Consider the following 20,556-nt stretch of genomic DNA (forward strand, 5'->3'; position numbering starts at 1 on the left):
TGCACGGATAGATAACAGGAACAGAGAGAGTAGACTTCTTGCCCAACAAGTCACCTACATTGCTGAGAATAGAATCGAGTGACCAGGGCATGGACTTTTTGATTTTGGGGGGCATGGGCTAGTATTAGATAATAAATAGCTGTTGAATATCATTGAGTACACCCTGTACAACTAAATTGGTCCACTTTTAATAAAGTGAAATAAACTGTTTCAAACCAGTTCCTTGATTTACTGATGCAATCCATGTTTTTATTACATTTCTCCCTTCCACTAAGCTGCCAGTTGTCTATGGGCGAGTGGTCTCCATTACCAGTCTTCGGCTCTAACCAGTAGGAGTAGGAGCCGCTTGGTACACAGATTAAGACAGCATTAAGAAAAAAAAGAAAAAACTTGAAACGATCAGCATTATACAGATATTTATTGCTTTGCAGTTTCAGCGCTCTTATACAAATATTTGTATATCTGGAGAGTAAATTCTTTGTTCAATTCATAGCAGCAATTCCTCCATAGAAAGTAAATGTTTAGGAAGACAATGATAATTATGAGCAAGTTTATCATACACACTTGTTTATACACGTTTTACCAGATCATAGTATTCCAGAAGTAAAATAAAAATGTGCAGTCACTCCAGGTGTAGCCTGGCAGACACAATTTCAGGACTGAGGTGCTACGGCTGATATGTGAACATCTGTAATGTGTCGTGACACAAAGCTAAAAGGGCAAGTGCTATAGAGGGCAGGCAACCTGAATCTCTGCTCCACCTGATGTATTATGGCTTTAAGAATACTTGGCATTTATACAGTGCATACCTGTGAGATAAGCAGATGTGGAAAGGGAGTCAGAGAGACAATAAACTTGCCATGCAGCAGGATTAAAACCCAGCAGCTCCTTACTCCCAGTCCTGAGCTCAATCCACTAGATCATGCGGTTCTCCTAGGATTCATGTAGCTTTCTACAGTGGTAACTGATTTGCAAGTTCCAACCCTTACAGCTACATTGGCTACAAGCAGCATCAGAACAACAGTCAGCCAGTCAACTCCCCTAATAATGCCCATTTTAGGTTTTAAATAAGTGAAACATTTCTCTCAGTTTCTCAGCTTCAAATGATATATCAAGTAGAAGACACAATGATCCAGCTTCACTTTGCTCTGAAGCGGTAAAAATCAGAAGCAATTGCTAAAGGAACAGGCACTATGTTCATTTCTTTCCTGAGGGACAGCCCGGATCTTTTGAGAGGAAAGGATGGATATGTTTTTATACAAATTGATCAAGCTACTTTTCATTCTCAACGAATACCAGGCTGACACAGTCTCAGGTGTACTAATTTTCGTCAGCTAAGTCACCCTACTGTATGCTATGAAGCTAGAAGCTAATAAAATAACTATCTGGGAACATCAGAAGCCGTTTCTCCCTTCCTTGACAAGCTTTCACTTTTGTCAGCAGAGAGCAAGAGCACTTATGATACATAAAGGGCTTGTAAACATGAGACAAGCCACCTCTTATATTCCCCCATTAAAGTACTCCCTTCTCCTCTCTTCCTAGGAAATGAACAAACATCACCAAGACTCCAGTCTATCTCCAGTGCAAAAAAGAAATTTGCTTGCCTGGTTTTTCTTTCCCCAATGGGTTTCTTCTGAAAATTTTGGAGGTAGGATAAAACACGTCAGTAAGCAGAGTAGGGTGGGGTGGGTGGGTCCTCTCCACTGCCAATGTGTGTGTTGTTTCATGTGCGGTAAAATTTGCAGAGAACTGATGTCATGGAAGTCTTGAAGCTGTGAACGCTTTCTCTTAACACTTTCCATGTTGTCTACAGAGCACAAGCCACCCAATGCTGGCCAATTTCTGAGGAGGTTAGAGAAGAAAAGCTGGTGCCAGATAAGGAAATACCTTTCTCCTCTGTGTTCATACCCAGCTTCACCATTTCTTAGCATGGGATTTTGATGGTGGTGAAATCCAAAGGATGGGCTGAGGCAGTGATGGGCAACATAGGTTCATGAGCAGGCTACATGAGCATCTCTATCCCAGTGGAGGTGGCAAGATGGTTGTAACCAAGATAGTAAAATTACCCTATCCCAAGAGACCAACTGCACTTGCATTCCTAGAATTGTTCAACATCCATACAGATGGAGAATAAGTTGCCTCCCTTGTCAATCTCTTTATGGTTGGCCTGAGATTTTCCTGCAAGAATGCCAATGTGGATCTGGTCTGATGGGCAATAATATAGTCTAGAAAGAACAGGAGCTTAGATTGGTAAACTTCACCATATAATTTTAACCATAAGACGCCTAAAGACAAAGGCCCCTTCTCTCCTTAATCATACATGGCACGGACAGCTGTGGACTGCGAACTTGCTGAAGGCACCTGTCCATTCCATGTAAAGCTCAAGTGCTTTCCTTACATCCAGGTGAAGCTACTCTCCTCTTGAGGTAGAGTTCGGACAGAAGGAAGGAAATTCAATCTCGTGACCTCTGAAGAAGTGTAGCATATCCTTGAAATAAAATCTTAGGACCACTTTGTAGGCATGCAACACACAGCACTGCCTTCATAGACAGAATGTGTCACTGATATTACTTTGATGGCAAGACAAAGATATTGGCAGAAGCGGTGTCATTACAGCATTGCCACAGTTCTGAACAGAGCGCACACATTCTCTCCGGACTTACCCCCTCAGTTTTGGTAACAGAAAGGAATGTGGACTTCATCTTAAATGCTGTCCTAGAGTTCGGCAGCTTGAAGATTTCCCTGAAGTGCCTGTCTGCCCCCCGCTTCCCTCTGCCTTCAAGGGAGGCACTCGACCACATGCTCCCACACTGGAGTTAATTGGACACACCTGATCATACCTCAGAGTGACTCCACAATAATTACATTGCCCTGCTCTGCAGCACCTGATACCAGGATGATGGCTGGATGGGTCTTAGAATCTGCCAAGCTTCTGCAGAAATTGAAACATGAAGATAAGCATCCACAGTGCTGCTGAATGGATCTCTGAAGATTAAGCAGCTGTGCTCCCCGCTCAGGAATCATCTTCTGATGCAAGGTGAGTCCCCCCTACAATGCTGGCAAGAGGCAGGTGTACACTGGGCTTTGTCTAGAACTCCTCTCTTGGACGTGAAGGTGTAGGTGTCCGCAAACTGAATGAGTCTATCCCCCTAGAGCTCTGGTTCATAGGCATGTGGCCAAAGGAGGGTTAGACATGATATTTGTTTACTTGTGAAACTAGCCCTCTCTCCAGTAGCTGCCATCAAGCCTAGAAAGAACTGAAGCCTTGAAAGGAGTATTTTCCCTTTGGTTGGATGGTCTGAAATCTCTTTTCTCCCAACTACGGAAGGGGAATCTTATTTGTTACAGTTCTCTGGTAGTTTCCCAAAGAATTTTCCACCTGCACATTTTGAAAATGTGATGACATGCGTGGATTAGACATGCCCTTCTCAGGAACAGAACCATAGCTGTCTCTCGGGATTTAGGCATGAATGGAAGTTCACTTTCAAAGACACTTTGTGCACCACTGACTTCAGGTCTTGCATGTATTTGGGTTTATTTCTGGACAGTCATTCCACAGTAGGCTCTCTCTTGGAAAGTAGGCTGAAGAGAGGATGCAGATCTCTTTTGTAACGAACTAGGAAACCTCTCTCCATGGGAGGAGGAAAGAACAAAAATAAAATTAAAAAACCCTGCAGTCACACCAGATTAAAGAAGAATCCCAATTAAGGACTCTGCTTGAAGATGGAGTCTAGAAGGTCTGCCCAGTTGCTCTGTACCAAGCAATAGCCCATGTCTCTGTCTAGAGACCTATGCCAGCTGACAGTCTACATCTATCTCCAAAATTTGCACAAAGGAAATCCATACCTGGAATAACAATCCTGGTCATGAGGGAGAATCACTAGATTAGACACTCAGTAAAAGTACCTGGCAGGAGATAATGAAAATCTTCTATCAGTTACCCAAAGACAGGTGAATCGGTTTAGAAGAGGAACAAACATTTTATACTTTGTTAAGGCTGGTTCCACTTCTTTGGGCTCATTTATGATGATGCAAGACTCACATTTAAGAGACAACTAATATCACGGCAGGAAAACTCTGCAAACCACTCTTGCCTTGCCCACAAAAAGAATCAAGACCACAGCATCTTCACCTGTATTTGAACACCCAAGCTGAACTATGCAGTAACTCTCCTTAGCAGCTTCCATGAAGACATACAACTGCAACTAACACAGTTCTGATCCAATGGGGATAGAGCTCTGGTTTAAAGATCTCTTTACAAAAAAGTAAAGCAATATTAGGTTTTTTCCCATTATATTGTGTCCATAGCACATTGTGACAGCTGTTTGATTCAAGAACCTTTCATCATTACAATAGCTGACAAGAAAATGATTCCACAGATTCTATATTTTCTTAGTACTTTAGAATCATTTCTAATATTTAACAGGTTTTCATGACCCTTCTTCAAAGGTAGTTTAGAGGACTTTGTTTCATGTGATAAAATTTGGCACATCTAAAACATACATCTTGTGAATCACTGTTGTCCTATCATCTTGAAAAGTGATAAAAAAAACCTAGACTGAAAGTAACTGGTATGTCCAATTCTTACCAGTGTACCAGTTATTCTGTCTAAAGTCTCAACAGTTTCACTTAGTTCTTTGTTTCCCCATCCATTTCTACTGTTTGTTCTTCACCTAAAGTTCTGTCATTTGTGATACCACATTTAGTTGCTGTGGTAAATGACGAATTGGAGCAAACAGTATATGTATGTAACAAAGACCCCAATTTTAGGTAAAAATAACCTAGGAGGAAAAGAATCAAGAACAAATATAAATTAGGAAATCTATTTAATTATTGTTTTGTAAAGTTTAACATGAAGATTTAGTCTCAGAGGGGTAGCAATGTCAGTCTAACTTTAAAAACAATGAGTAATCCTGTGGCACCTTAGAGACTAACCAAAATATACAATACCATGAGTTTTTGTGAGTCTCTAAGGTGCCACAGGAGTGACAGGCATATGAAGATTTAGACGATGTAGAAAAATTGATTCCACAAGATCAAATATTTTATTTAGGGCTTATTAACATATGGTTAATCTAGAATAAGGTTGAGTGTGAATTTTAAAGCATATTATCTGGTCTAGTTAGCACTCAATAACTGGCTACGTCTACACTGGCCCCTTTTTCGGACGGGGCATGCTAATTTTCAACTTCGGAATAGGGAAATCCGCGGGGGATTTAAATATCCCCCGCGGGATTTAAATAAAGATGTCTTTGAAGTAGGAATAAGAGATCCTCCGGAATAGGGCTTTATTCCGGAGGATCGGGCCAGTCTAGACGCTTTTTTCCGGCTTTTCCCCAAACCGGAAAAAAAGCGGCGGACATCTTTATTTAAATCCCGCAGGGGATATTTAAATCCCCTGCGGATTTCCCTATTCCGAAGTTGAAAATTAGCATGCCCCTTCCGAAAAAGGGGCCAGTGTAGACGTAGCCACTATGTCCACACATGGAGTTTATTAAGAATAGCTATTCCAGAATGACTGCTAATAGAAATAAGCCCTTGATAGTAACTTTTATCCAAAGAGCATGATATGCATAAAAGAAACACAAGACCATTACTGACTTGTTTGTGGCTGAGTGAGAATATATTACACTTACCAGAGATAATTTTGAAGAAGGGTTTAAAAAAAAAAAATCACATCAGAAGGAGGTGAGGGAGGGAAAGAAAGCACCAGATCTGTGGCTATTGAAAGAGGAGGACAATATTTAGAAACATAGAGATATGAACGGGAATGGAGAGGAGCAATAAAAGGAAGAAGGACCAGATCAAGTGCTGAAGTACAAGAAAAAAATTTAAAACTGGTAGCACAGAGAGACAGCAAGACAGTGAAATTACAGAAGAAGCAACATGAATGGAGAGAAGCAACAAGGTACATGTTGAATGGTTAATCAACCAAGGTAGCTGATGAGATGCTTTTGGAAAAGCATATCAACAGCAATGCAGACATCAAGGCACAAAACAAGCAGCTCAAGGATGAAGATTTTTACTGAAATGTGAAAAAGAAACTTACAGATATAGTATGTTGATAAGATGACCAGGGCTGTCCCTAGAAGGGTGCAGGGCCTGGGGCAACCCCCAGCCAGTGTCCTAGGCCCAGGACAACCTTCCAATTGCAGGCACTACCTTGCTCCATCCTTGCCGCACCCCTTCCTCCAAGTCCCACCCTTCTAGCCCCATTGCCAATGCCCACTCCCCCACAAGCAATGCAACTCAGGGAATTAAGGGGGACCTGGTGTGGGGCAGCAGGGGTCAGCATATCCTCCCACACTTACGACAGTAGCAGGAGCTGGAGCAACACAGAACCCCGCTCCTTCCATCCCACCACCCTATCCCAGCCTGTTGCGCCCCGCTTCACCAAGGCAGCATCAAGCAGACAACCTTGGGCACTCGGTTACCTGCTGCTGCCACGGTGAAGCAGGGTGCAGCAGTCTGGGAGAGAACAGCAGGATTAGGTAGAGCAGGCTGCTGGGCCGCTCCACATCCCACCACTGTGGTGAGTGAAGAGGTCAAGGAGTGACTCACAACCACCCTGCCCCAGGACCCATAGTAATCCTCTGGGCCTAGAACCCATCCACAGGATGGTAGAGGCATCTGCTGCGGGGGCCCCCAAAGCGCAGCATGTGTGTCAGCGGCCCTAAACCATCCTATGGATGGGACAGTTCTGAAGGCAATATCTACAAGGTTTAAAAAGAGAAGGGGGGGAGGGAGTTGTTGGTCCAAGTTAGCATCAAGACTAGATTGTTGTTGATACTCCCATCAAATAAAAAAAGCAAGCAGTGGAGATAACGAACATTCATCTTGGTCATATCTAATTTAAGGCCAGTGGCATTAGTCTAGGTGGAAATGGAATTAAGCAAAGTAGAAAGAATTATAGATACATGAAAAAAAAGAAAGGAAGAACACAAATGAATGTTACTGGATGACTGGGTCCGAGCAGAGTTAATCACACCTAGCAAATGAATTGGAAAACGTAGAATAGAGGACCCAGAACAGAGCCCTTTGGTCTGAGAATGGATGAGAGACAGAGAAATGATTGTCACAGGATACTCTAAGAAACAAAACTAGACAAAAAATATTGCAGTGCAGAGTCAAAAAAACAGCTGAGGAAATGAAAAAAAGAACTGTCACCCATAGTGACAGAAGATACTGAGAGGTCAAGAACAGAGGTAAAATCTTTGGCTGTGACCTCAAGCAAGGATTTAATAACTCTTACAAGAGCTCTCTCAATAAAGTGACCTAATAGAAAGCCAAACTGGAAAATCTGAGTGAATTAAGGGCAAAGATGAAAATAAGATTTTAGAAAGGAATGCAAGGAGAGGGAAGAATCAATAGGCATTTAAAAATGGTGCGAGGGAGAAGAGGGGGGGGGGCGCTTAAAAGGACGAACAGAGCCTGAAATCAGAGAAGCCTTTTCAGTGGCCAAAGTCTGAGCTCAGAGAGTATGTGGTGGTTCTGGTAACAAAGCTCTGTTCATTACAAGTAGTTACAGTAATTCGCTCATTTCCATAGCAAGTTTTCAGAATCTTATTGCATTTGTTTTATTCCCACTATAGTATTCAGTGTTTAGATCCCATTTGAATCTTTACTATCACAGCCTGGATTTTAACTGGAAACTCAGCATCTTCTCCCATCAGATATTCAAGCCCTAATAGGTGCTTTATTTGAAATGTCTAGATAAGTTTCAAACAGCCCACCGGACAAAAGGCTGCTTTGAACATCCAGAAACTCCTGTTAAATGATGTGTGTATCAGATGTATTCCTAATTATAAAAAAGCATACATAATTTACTGGTTTTGCATAACCAGTAAATTCTAGGACTGACTCTTCAGTGCATTACGCTCAAGTTATAAAGCATTAAGAAAGTTGTTCTCCCATCTCCTACTCCTCGTTTTAGCAGGGAGTTGCTGTGCACCATCAAATAAGTGAAATCAATACAAGAGTACATGAGTGAAATGTATAGGCCTGGAATATAGATTCCAACCAAAAGGGTGATAATCTAGTCTGGCCTCCTGTAAGAAATGGGCCAGAGACCAGTCCCAAAATAATTGCAAGAGCAGATTTTTAGAAAAACAGCTATTCTTGATTTAAAATAATTAACAATGGGGAATCCGCCACAAACCTTGGTAAATTTTTCTATTGGTTAATTATATTTACTGCTAAAAATGTGTACGATTTATTTCCAGTCTAGTTTCAAGTTCCAGCCATTGAATCATGTTTTACCTTTCTCTGATAAGCTGAAGAGCCCATTATTAAATATTTGTTACTCAGACTGTAATTAAGTCACTCAACTTTCTCTTTGTTAAAAATAAATAGATTAAGTTATTGGAGTCTACCACTAAGGTTCCCATTCATATCCTTAAAATGTAACTCGTTAACGGGTAAGCACCACCCTAATCGTGTATGGTGCAGGAGCCCCACGGGGGTTGGGAGCTATCCCCCCACGGGGGAGGGGGAAGGAGGAAAGAGGAGGCGGGAGCAGGAGCTGCACACTTGGGGAGCCGGGAGCAGAAGCTAAACTCCCTGCATATGTGGGGAGGGGGATCCTACTTAATCGGTTTACTGGTTAAACCCAAGTGATTTAAAGATTAGAAAACGTACTGGGGCTGTGAAATCATTTTGGAGCCTCCTCTCTGAACCCTCTCCAATTTATCACCATCTTTCTATGATTGTTGGCACCAGGAGTAGACATAATTCCAGCAGATGTCACACCGATGCCAAATAGAAAGGTAAAAATTACATCTCTACTCCCACTCAAGATACCCATTTATGCATCCCAGGACTGCATTAGCTCCTTTGGTCACTGCAACACTTTGGGAGCTCATGTTCTGGTGATTATCCATCATGACACCCAAACCTTTTTCAAAGTCACTGTTTCCATGGATAGTCGCCTCATCCTGCATGACTGACATTCTTAGTTCCTAGATGTATACCTTTACAATCCGCCATATTCAAATGCTTGTTTGCTTGGACCCAGCTTACCATGATCCAGATCACTCTGAATCAGTGACTGGTCCTTTTCACTATTTGCCCCTCCCCCAATTTTGGGGTCAGACACCAGGAGATCAGATTAGATGATATAATGGTCATCATGTCTACCGTTTGACTCAAGGAATTTGCCCATAGTTTCTGGTTAACAGTTTATATACTGCACAGGTTTGAGGCTATTCTTCAATGATTTAGATATGAGGAAAGGAACACAGTTTGCTGGGACTTAGCATTAATTTTATGTTTATAATAATGTTAAGTACATCTCTGAGATTCAATTCAACTGGAATTAGAGGGAGTACCATTCATATACTACCCAGAAAGAATCACTAAGATCTGTGGTCCCATCAGAACTGCCAGAGAGGGAGCATCTCAGGTTTCAAGAGAGAAAACTTCAAAGGCGCTTAGACACAGTACAACTGTGCTAGGTACAAATTATTTTTCAAATCTGACAAGAAAAGTACAGCCTCACATTTCACTGTTCTACTATGTGGCAAATGGGTGGAATGAAATATAAAAGACTGAAGTATTGTGTTTCATAAAGCAATGACAAGTCAGAAAGTTATTGGCTAGACTACATTAACTGCTGATTGGCAGGTTAGGGAGTTCAAACCCTGACTTAAAAAGGGTGTTTTTTTTTTCTTTTTTGAAAGGGAGAGAAGAGAGAGAGAGAGAGATCTTAAAGTGCTTATTTAGACATATCAGACCACCCCAACCTTTTAGTCTTTGTTCAAGAAACAGGTTTAGACAACATAGGTACTGCAGCTCGGGACTGGAGTGCATTTACAGAGCTGTGCCTGCCACAGCAGGGAACAAATGATTTAACGCCACTGCTGTTGTCCCTCTTTTGCATGGGCTCTTGATTCTCTTACACATTAAGATACAAGAGTTTTTATTCTTTGCCAGACTTTAAATTATTATAAACTAATTATGTAATTTGTTGGTTTTGCTAGAAACGGATTTCTCTTGCAATTGAGACATTTAGCATTGGTCATTCGATTTAGATTGCATGCTGAGTTGCATACTCTTTAAACGTGAGGTGACTGTTTTAATCCACAACCAAGCACACTGATTTTGCCCCTCAACCTAATTAATTTATCCTGTTACGAAGCCTCCTGTCCTGCTTTGGGATTCTTCTCATTTCCTTCATTTTTCAAAGGCAAACTCTTGCTGAATTTGCCTTCAGTGTCGCTAGCCCGTCTCCATTAAAGGGGTTGGTCTGGCAGCTGGCTCAAGATGCAACAACCTGACAAACTTGCATCTATTCCCTTCTCTTGTTATGGTCAAAGGAAGGGAAACTGCTACAAAACCACGGTACTTCACAACGATGCTAAGTAGCAAGAGCTGTAGCTGCAATTCATGCTGCGTTAAATATACTAAGGCTCAGCCAAGTCAATGTGCTAAATGAACAAGCAAGACATTCTCGCCTCGGATAAATATCTGATTTATATGACGCGTAAACACCTGCTGATAATCCACTTTGGGCCTCCGCTTTTTCCGTGGTTGGCCTTTTGCATTAGCACCCCCTGCACTAGTGCCCTGCATCTGAGCAGTCCCACTCAGTAGGTCAGCCTTACTCCTGACTGTCAGATGCAAGTCGTCATTCGTTGTCTTCGTTTCTCCAGCTCCACCCAAAAATGTCTGCACCCCACACTCGTCCTCTCCTTTGCCCCGTCCTGACCCAGCTTTCCGTCCAAGGGTCTTTGATTCATTTGTCAGGGCTGGCTCCTCTGTTGCAGTCCTAGAGTCAGCTCCCTTCTTTATCAAGGATTCCTGCAGTTTGAGTCTGTCAAACAGCTGCAAGGGAACATTCAGGCAAACTATGACATTCATAAACGTAGGCGTCTCATTCTCCTCTTAAATGAAGCACTGAGTACTTGGCTCAGAATCGGCAACCAGCGCACGTCATTGATGGAGAATTTTATCATCAACCAATATTAGTCTTTTTCCAGGGGCAAACGAAGAACTAAGGTGAACGGGGGTGTCAAACATGCAGATGTGCCAGAGGTAGTATACCAGAGTGCCTGTGGCATCTCATGATTAGTAGGGAGTTTAGTTTTTAGGGGCGATACTGTTGTGGAGGCAATATTCAACATTAGGGCAGGGAAGACAAGAGTCAGCATGTCTTTCAGTGACTTCCAATCCATCCTCTACCCCCAAAACAACCAGATTGTTCTAAAGTAATCCCAAAGCTCTCCTCCTTAGCAAGGAGACAAACAGCTGTGATGCAGAGCCTCAATATTCCAGGACTTCATGCAGGGAGAAAAATTGATCCTGGGTGCCCCATAGACTTATTATAGGCACACCAGAAGAGAGCTGTTTTGGGAGGTGAGTGGCCACAACCAATAGTAACTATTCATAAAAATGGTTAGGATAACTCTTTAAATATTAATTCTAACTAATCTGAAAATGAAAAGGTGCTGAAGTTGGAAGAGAAATGATTATGCTGGCATTATGTCAGCATTACACATAATTCACACGTGAAACAGACACTGGGTTGCTTGGCAGGTCCAATTTCTAGTCAAGGGGTTTCTTAATGGAAAACCCAGCCCTGTACGGATGGGCTTAAAAGGAACATGGGCAACTTAAAACATTTTTTTAACTGACAGATTTAAAAGAGAGAGAGAAAACAGTGTGTGTGTGTGGGGGGGGGGAAATCTATGCAAAAACCCAATTTAAATAATATGTCCTGAATTTAAAAACAAATAGCCTATAATAAGTTTGTTCAAGGATTTCTCTACTCCTCTGACAATGTTTAGAAAGGTCTTCTAAGCAGGCCCAAAGCAACATTAAACATTCATGGAGCTCTGCTGTCCCTCCCTTGCTATTCATATGTCTGTCTGCTGCCTCTTCAGTTGCAACTAAGCTACAACAAACGCCATCTGGTGGAGCTTGGGAAAATAGCAAGTAGCTGATCTGGGGAACAGGATATGAGGGGGCAGTTTCCATAGTATTGCAATTGACTGAAATTCAAATGACTACCAAATGACCAGTGAAACTGACTATAAACAGTGCTGTCAAATGCACGAAATAAACAAACTGAAAAAATAGTTTCTCCTCTGAACTCTTTCCGTTCTAATAATCTTTGAGGTTACCTGTAAAAATAACTACTGCAGTTTCAGATGGAAATGCTACCTTTTTAACTGCCACAAAAATAAGGCAAAGAAAGTCTGCTGTTAAGCTGTTAGAAAGCTATTTACCCGCGTAAGAGTCAGCTGAGGTTCATTGTAGAATGCTTTGCCCAGTACAGGTTTTCTGTATGTCTCATCTACATCTGTCAGGGCCTGAAAGAAGACAGAAAGGGAAAAGTTCAACAAAGTTCTAAATACTCTGACCTTCACAACAGTTTTGTACCATAGATTATAAAGCAATCAAAGAGTAAACTGTCTGAAGGACAATTTAAGAACAAGCACTGCATAGGAGTTTGTTTCTTTATATCCAAGACACTGTTATACAGATTGTGACAGACCCAAACCAGCAGCCTGCTGCACTCTAGTGAAGAAAGGGCATACAGGGCACAGGATAAGTAATTTTCCTCTTTCCAGAGTAAATTCCTAGAGGAGCTGTGGCCAACTCGAGACTCACAAGCCACATGCAGCTCTTCCGCCTCCGCCCCGGGTGCAGCTCACAAAGCCCCCTCTCCCCCCATGGATCATAAGCCGCCCTCACGCCCCCAAAAACAGCCCTCTCCTCCCGGCTCCCTGTGCTGACCTGGGCAGGAGAGCTGTCCAGCGCAGCCATGAAAGATGTAGAATTAAAGATGGCGTCAGGAGCCCGCTGTGGGCAAAAAGCCTGAAAATACGTTTAAATCTGTTTTCTTAAAGGGGCAGAGCTGCTTTTTTTTTGCTTGACAACTTTGCCCTGGCTCTTCGCACTGGATCCACTGCTATCTTGGCTCTTTGCCCAGAATGGGTTGGACACCCGTCCTAGAGTCTGTTGCCACAAAAAGACTACAGGCAAACACCTGGAACTAGTTAATTAGCTCGTTCCCTCAAGCAAGTCATTAAGCACCTGCAGCCAATTAAGGAGGGGCTGCTTTAAAAACCTTTCCTCCAAATAAGGAGAGGGGCAAGACAAAGAGTGATGGACTGGAAGGAGGAAGGGCAGAACAAGAAGCAGCAGCTGTGTGAGAGCTGTGGACTGGCTAGCAAGTACCAAAGGGAGACACTTGGAGAGGTAATTTGGGGAAGTGGCTCAGGGAAAAAGCTGCCCAGTTCAGAAATGAAAATAATCCTGACTGTTGCTGCTACCTTAGGCTATGTCTACACAGAAGTGTTATTTCAGAATAACTAATGTTATTCCAAAATTGCAAAGACTGTGTCTATGCTACAAGCAGTTATTGCGAGAGTGTCAAAATAATGTTGAGCTGCAGGACTTACTCCGACTCCTGTAACCCTCATTGTCAGGGCTTGACAAACAGCGGCAAAAACTGCTCGCCAGCCCCGTACTGTGCATGCGCAAGAGCCTCATTGCGAATGCCGTGAGTGAATGGGGCACGTAGCTGAAATCTATCGTATAGTTTGTCGAGCCCTGCTCATTGTACAAGGAGTAAGGGAAGTCGGAGGAAGAGTGTTCTCTCTCAGATTTCCTGCTGTGTAGGCAGTGCCAAAAGCCGAAATAAGCTATTTCAACTTAAGCTACTCAATTAACATAGCTCAAGTTGAGTAGCTTATTTTGGCTTTTGCCTTGCTGTGTAGATGTGCCCTTAGGGTCCCTAGACTGGAACCTGGAGTAGTAGGTGAGCCTGGGTTCCCTCCAAACTTCCCCCATGTCAACACAGAGACTGCCCTGAGAGGGGAGACCAGGACTAGTGAGAGGTTTTCACCCCTAAACCATGAAATAGCCCATGGTGAGTATGACTAAATAAGCTGTGGACTCTGCCTCTTGTAAAGAGAAAGGGGTTGTGTGAAGGGCCACAGAAAATCTGAGGCTAATATTATCCACCAGAGCTTTGCTATTTGATGTATAAAAACAAAGGACGTGTAGGGCCTAGCAGCTGTTCCTACATTACTTCCAAATCTTTCCCATCATCCTCACACAAATCCTTTTGATTTCTCTCTCAATATAACAGTGAGTTACATTGGGTTCATGATCTGCAACACCACACTCCTGCTTCCTCCAAATTCGCCAGTTTAATCCTTCTCCCAGTTAGGATGCTTCCTGTGCAGAGGCTGTAAGTAATACAATAATTACCATATTCCAGAATTTGTCAAATGCAACCAAAAATCCTGTGCAGACTCCACGCAGTCCCTTGAACGTTCGGATATGTACATTGACTTTTATACCATCTCTGACACAACGATGTAGCTCGCCAAGAGGGCTGCCTTCATGAACTAGAGCAAATATAAAACACCATCAGTGAAATACATACATTTCATACACAACAACAAAACAGAGGGCTTGATTCTTTCTAGAAGAACAAGAACACCTGCATGGAGGTTTATTTGATAGAAAAATGAAATGGAAAGTCACAAATTGTTACACTATACTACATTAAGATAAAGTGAGATAACAGCTTGTGGTTTATGATTGTTTCAGTGCATGTAACAGATAGACAAAACAGCCTGACCAAGTGAGGACAGGAAAAAATTTTGCTGTGTCTGAAAAACAGGCACTTAATCTGAGGCTATGTCTACACTACAGGGTTTTTGCGCAAAAACCCATGGAGCATCCACATCTCAAGCACGTTTTTGTGCAAGAAAATCTACAATCGACAGAACACAAGGCTTTTTGCGGTGTAGGTATACCGCCTTCTACAAGACATAACTCCTAAGAACATAAGAGTTCTTGCGCAAAAAGGTGTGTGTGGACGCTCAACAGGGATTTCTTGTACAAAAAGAGCCTATCACAAAAAACACAGAACTTTCCTGTGCAAGAGTGTCCATGCAGTGTGGACACTTTTTTGCGCAAAAGCATATCACTTTTGAGATGTAGACACACTTTTGCTTAAGAAGATTTTTGCGGAAGATCTCTTCCACAAAAAGCTTCTTGTGCAAAAACCCTGCAGTGTAAACAAAGCCTGAATGTTCAAATAAAAGGAGTTTACAAGGAATAATGTATAGGCCAAAAAACCTATCCCTGCCTAGAATGGTCAGGGTACACATTCCATGTAGAAACAAGTAACGATTAAGTCCCAAGAAGTTATCTAACTTGTGTTGGTGAAAATTAGCCCTCTTGCAGAAACACTGGATCACTGGAAGATCTTTAACCAACTAAGTTGAATCATTGTGTAATTTACCTACAGCTTCTTGTTTCAGCTGAGCCTTAGTGGCTAGCAACCACTAATGCAGTACTCTTCCCAGCAACATAGATCATCATAGTCACCTGCACTATCACTGGTGAAGCTATATCAATGGTGAAATACAGCAGTCAAGCTTGCTAGCACAGATGTAGTCGTAAATTAGCCCAGCAATTTCCATTAACACTCATAGGGAAACTGCACAACTCAAAACCGCAAAAGACTGCATATTTATTAATAAGAATATTACTTGTAGCTTCTTATAAACCCTGACCCCAATACTGTGAACATTTTAGTCTTTATTTTAAAAAAATAGCCCAGTTCTGTATTTATGCCCCTAGAACGTACAGTTACTGATCAAGACATAACAGTGTGTAACAGACACATGCTGTGATTATAATGTAACAGCTAGCTGCAGAATGAAATCTGATGCCTGGCATAAAAGTAGTAATTTTCAAATGCACAGTAGCTGCTTTTCCTAGATTAGTCACCTTAACAAAATCAAAGGGGATAAAGTAATGAACAAAGGAATGGGGGCTAAAGTCACGACAGATCAGAGACCTACTTTCAGTCAGCAATGTATTTGAATTATGCCATTTCCCACATCAAGCAAGTTGTCCAAGTTTACTCCACAGCATCCAATCACCCACCAGTTCTCCCCAAACTTCACCAGCTCCCTCTTCCTAGCCAACTCCACATTTTAATCTTACCTAATAAGTTCCACTACCTCATTCTCCCCCCAGTTGTTGCCCCACTCAGTACTCTTAAGCGCTCCAGTACCCCAGCAACCTCCTTTGCTCCCCCCAAAAAATTTCCCCCACAGAATGCCACTAACTCACTCCCTGTCTCTGCAACCTACTTTCTAACTCCCTACCCCTGCCAGTAGGGCCACAGATGTTCTTTCCTTCTCAGCCATCCAATCCCCCACAGCTCCTTCTCAGCCATCCAATCCCCCATCCAATCCATCCCAGCCTCTATTCCCACAGGTTGTCTATCCCACCAACTGCCCTACCTCACCCCAGCTAGAATCACTCCACAGCTCCCTACCCCATCCAAAACCTCATAGCTTCAGCTCACCCCAGCCCTCCATTCCCACAGCCCCCTCACTACCCACCCCAGCTATTATCTCTATACTTCAACCCACATCCCCTTTTTCCCTCCACACCCCATCCACCACCACTCCAATGCCACCTCACAAGTCCTGCCGCCCCCAGCCAATATCCACCTCACCCCTTGCAAGCCAGTATCTGCCCAGCACTCCCAAGCTACAACCCCCAGCCCTCATCCGGGCCGACACCCACAGACCCCTTCTCTTCACGCCATCCAACATTCCCCAAATTCCTCTTCACCCCCCTGCACTGTCATTCCCACATAACTCACCTGCTACTGCCACCATCCCTATTCCCCCTACCCTACTGCTCCCTTACCCCATTGTCCCACAGCCAGGACCTCAATTCTCCTTCCCTCATCCCCCCACAGTAAGCATCCCATAACCTTTCCCCCATCTCCATCCACCCGCAATTCCCCTTTACTCTCTCCACTACCAGCACCCCATAGCCTTCCCCCATCCTACTGCTCACTACACCCCCCCACACCATCAAACCCCCCACACACCAAGAGCCCCTTACCCTACTCCCCCTTCCCCTGCAGCCAGACCCCCATTCCCCTACTCCATCCAACGCCCCCACAGCCAGACCCCTTTAGCCCCTCCCCCTATGTCCCCTTCTCCTGCAGCCAGACCCCCATTCCCCTACCCCATCCAACGCCCCCACAGCCAGACCCCTTTAGCCCCTCCCCCTATGTCCCCTTCTCCCACAGCCAGCCCCCCATTCCCCTACCCCATCCAATGCCCCCATTCCCACACCTCCTACAGACAACCCCCATTTCCCCCAAACACTCCTCAGCCCCCCACAACCAGCCCCCCTTAGCCTCTTCCCCTCCCCCACCCGCAGCCAGCCCCCCATTCCCCTCAGCCCCCCGCCAGCCCCCTTTAGCCCCTCCCCCTACTCCCCCCGCCAGCCCCCCATTCCCCTCAGCCCCCCGCCAGCCCCCTTTAGCCCCTCCCCCTACTCCCCCCGCCAGCCCCCCATTCCCCTCAGCCCCCCGCCAGCCCCCTTTAGCCCCTCCCCCTTCTCCCCCCGCCAGCCCCCCATTCCCCTCAGCCGCCTTTAGCCCCTCCCCCCCCCCTTCCCCCCTCCCCCCGCCCCCGCCAGCCCCCCCCCCCATTCCCCTCAGCCCCCTTTAGCCCCTCCCCCCTTTAGCTCCCCCCTCCCCCCCGCCAACCCCCCCCATTCCCCCCCCCCCCCGCCCCCATTCCCCTCAGCCCCCCCCCCTTCCCCCCCCCTTACGCGGCATCCTGGTGAGGACGTTGCGCGGGGCCCGGCGGCGGGCGGGCTCGCGCTCGGGCTCGCGGCGCACCACGAGGCTGCGGAGGCGCTGCAGGCGCTCGGGGTCGGGCGGCGGGCGGCGGGCGCTGCGGCGGGCGGCGGGGGCGGCGCGGCGGGCGGCCGGGCGGCGCAGGCCGCGCTGGAAGCTCTCGTACTCGGCCAGGTTGTTGAAGCAGGGCGCGGCGGGGCAGGGCAGCGGCGTGCGGGCCGAGTAGAGCGCCAGCAGCGGGTCGAAGCGCGGCGAGCGCACGTCCAGGCGGCCGGGGCTGGGCGAGCGCTCGGGCCGCCGCCGCGCGCCGCCCGCCTCCATGCTGCGCTCGCGCCGGGCCGTTGGGCGCGCGCGCCGCCGCGAGGGGCCGCCGCAAGCTAAGCAGGGGCCGGCCCGCACCGCGCGCGGATGGGAGACCGCGCTGCGACGGGCGGGGAGGGGCGGGGCCCTAAGCCGCACGCGCCGGCCGTCAGCTGTTCCTTCCTCGAGCCCTGCGCAGCCAGGGGGCGCTGCTGTGCATCTGCGCACGTGCCCTTGTATCTACGACCCAGCCAGGCCGCCGGGATCCGCCTTGCAGTCGCGGGTCAGATACACGCCTGGCTGTGTCTGCATTGGCGGGATTTTGTGCAAAAACACTGGCAGGGAGTTAGAGCGCAAGAACACTGACTTCTAGGCTGTGTCTAGACTGGCCAGTTTTTCCAGAAAATCAGCACTTTTTGCGGAAAAGCGTCCTTGCCTATCTAGATGCGCTTTTGCGCAAAAAAGCCCCGACCGCCATTTTCGCAATTGGGGCTTTTTTACGGAAAACAAATCTGAGCTGTCTACACTGGCCCTTTTGCGCAAAATATTTTTTTTTGCGATGGCTCTGCAAAAAGCACTGATTTCTTACAGTAGGAAGTCAGTGCTTTTGCGGAAATTCAGGCGGCCAGTGTAGACAGCTGGCAAGTTTTTCCGGAAAGGCAGCTGATTTTCCAGAAAAACTGGCCAGTCTAGACACAGCCATTTTGTATCCAGAGCCCTACAAGTCAGTAGATAGCCACGGGTCTCTGCATCCACGGATGTTAATGTGGACATCCATCTGTGGCTCATTTTTGCGGATACAGATGTGGACAAGGCTCTCTCTATTTGCCCGACACAGTGGTTTTCAGCCAGAGGTACATGCACTGCTGGGGGTTATACGGAGGTCTTAGATTTACAGCAGGCTGGGTAAATGTCCTTTATGTCAATACAAATTAAAATGGTTTAGCAGCACCTTAGAGACTAACAAAACATGTAGAGGGTATCATGAGCTTTCATGGGTACAACCCACTTCTTTGGATGAATGGAGTATTAAAAGTCCCGATCCAAAAATAAAAAGCGGGGGAGGAAGGAAAAGAATAGTGATTGTTCAAAAAGTTACAAGAAAGGTGCAAATTGTTCTCAAGTACCCATTGTTTAGTTGATTAAGTGATTAGGACATAGGTAGTGGTGTACTAGCCAGATAACATCTTTATTCATACCTTTGTGATGGCTCCCAAACTTGTAAAGGAAGTTAAGTTCCAAGGTTTATACCATCTACATGTTTTGTTAGTCTTTAAGGTGCTGCCAGACTATTCCTTGTTTTTTCAGTTACAGACTAACTAGCTCCCCCTCTGAAGCTTTTGAACAAATTAAAATTATCTCGCTGACTTGTTTCTACAGCTCTAGAATCCATACATTGGAATGTAAGCACAATAGTTATAAGCCAAGTATGTGGTGAAAATGAGAAAGTGGGTGATTGTTCAGTAATTGTTTGCTGGGAGGTTTTTATTGTTTTTGTCTGATTTTGTGAGCAAGTAGTTTAAGTGAGGTGAAACTTGGGGGTACCATATGGAAAACAAATCAGCTTCCTGAAAGGGGTACAGTAGTTGGGAAAGATGGAGAGCTACTGCCCTAATTACTTCCGTACAGATGAGCTTCGCTGGGTCCTCTCTCTGGATTTCAGGTCCACCAGCACTCAGATTAAAGATGCTCTGGTTTTAATAGGGCTTCTCTAAGTGCTGCACCTTTAATTTGTCATACCAAAATCTCTCTCTGCATTACAGCACCTATGGCTCTGCCTGTGTAAAACACCAAACCCTCCCCCAGGACCTTTCAATCTAAGGCAACACAAGTAACGCACTGGCTCTTCATGTAGGTGAATTATTTTTCCTTTGAAGAGAACATATTGCATGTGTCTTCTCAAAGGAAAGTGACAAACTTTCAGGCTCTGGAGCCTATTCTAGTCACTGTTCAGAGACTGCACCACCTGCTATTAAACTCCATACCTAGTTCCCAAAGGTCAAACACTTCATTTGATGGCAGTACAACAAAACTGAAGTCAGTCCCCTGAACAACTTCAAGAGGAAGTGTCCATTTCTTAACTGGGTCACAACCAAACTTTACCTCCACTCAAGAGGCACGGTACAGTCCTGAGCCATGGCCCATACCAGTTCTAAGTCCATTCACTTGTTTTATTTCCTCTTCTTCTGACTATTACATTTAGTGAGATAGGATCTGGTATTCAGAGGTGCTCAGCACCATTAACTCCCACTGGAAGTAATCTGTTCAGATTACTCTCAAAACAATGTGACCCCAAATTAAATACAACCCTTAGCTAAAGCCAGCAGTTTCCAACCATCTGTGAAAGGGGAATATGTACTTATTCTGATGATTTGGTTAATGACTGTCAGGGCTGGCAACAGATTTTGCTGGGCCCAGGGCAATGTGTGTGTGTGGGAGGGGTGGAGGGGGGATGAGGCAGTTGGCTCTGGGGCCTCAGAAGGGGCGGGGCTACAGGCAGCCAACCCTCAGCACCACCCCTCTGTATCCACCAGACCACATCACATAAGGCTTCACCAGCAATTTAAGGACTTGGGACTCAAGCCATGACTGCTGTCACCCTAGCTGGGGCAGCAGCC

At 45.2% G+C, this 20,556-nt stretch overlaps 1 protein-coding gene across 1 annotated transcript; it reads right to left on the reverse strand.

Moving 5' to 3' along the window:
• Positions 1-401: 401 nt before the first annotated feature.
• LSM11 (LSM11, U7 small nuclear RNA associated) lies at positions 402-18,080 on the reverse strand. Its single transcript, XM_075900631.2, has 4 exons — positions 17,611-18,080; positions 14,218-14,357; positions 12,225-12,308; positions 402-10,821 (listed from the first exon to the last, which is right to left on the reverse strand). The coding sequence occupies exons 1-4, from the start codon at positions 17,957-17,959 to the stop codon at positions 10,417-10,419; spliced, it is 978 nt and encodes a 325-aa protein (XP_075756746.2). The 5' UTR covers positions 17,960-18,080; the 3' UTR covers positions 402-10,416.
• Positions 18,081-20,556: the final 2,476 nt, after the last annotated feature.

This window comes from Pelodiscus sinensis, chromosome 16 (genome assembly GCF_052426305.1).
Source record: "Pelodiscus sinensis isolate ZL-2025 chromosome 16, ASM5242630v1, whole genome shotgun sequence".
In the NCBI taxonomy this organism is placed as follows: Eukaryota; Metazoa; Chordata; order Testudines; family Trionychidae; genus Pelodiscus; species Pelodiscus sinensis.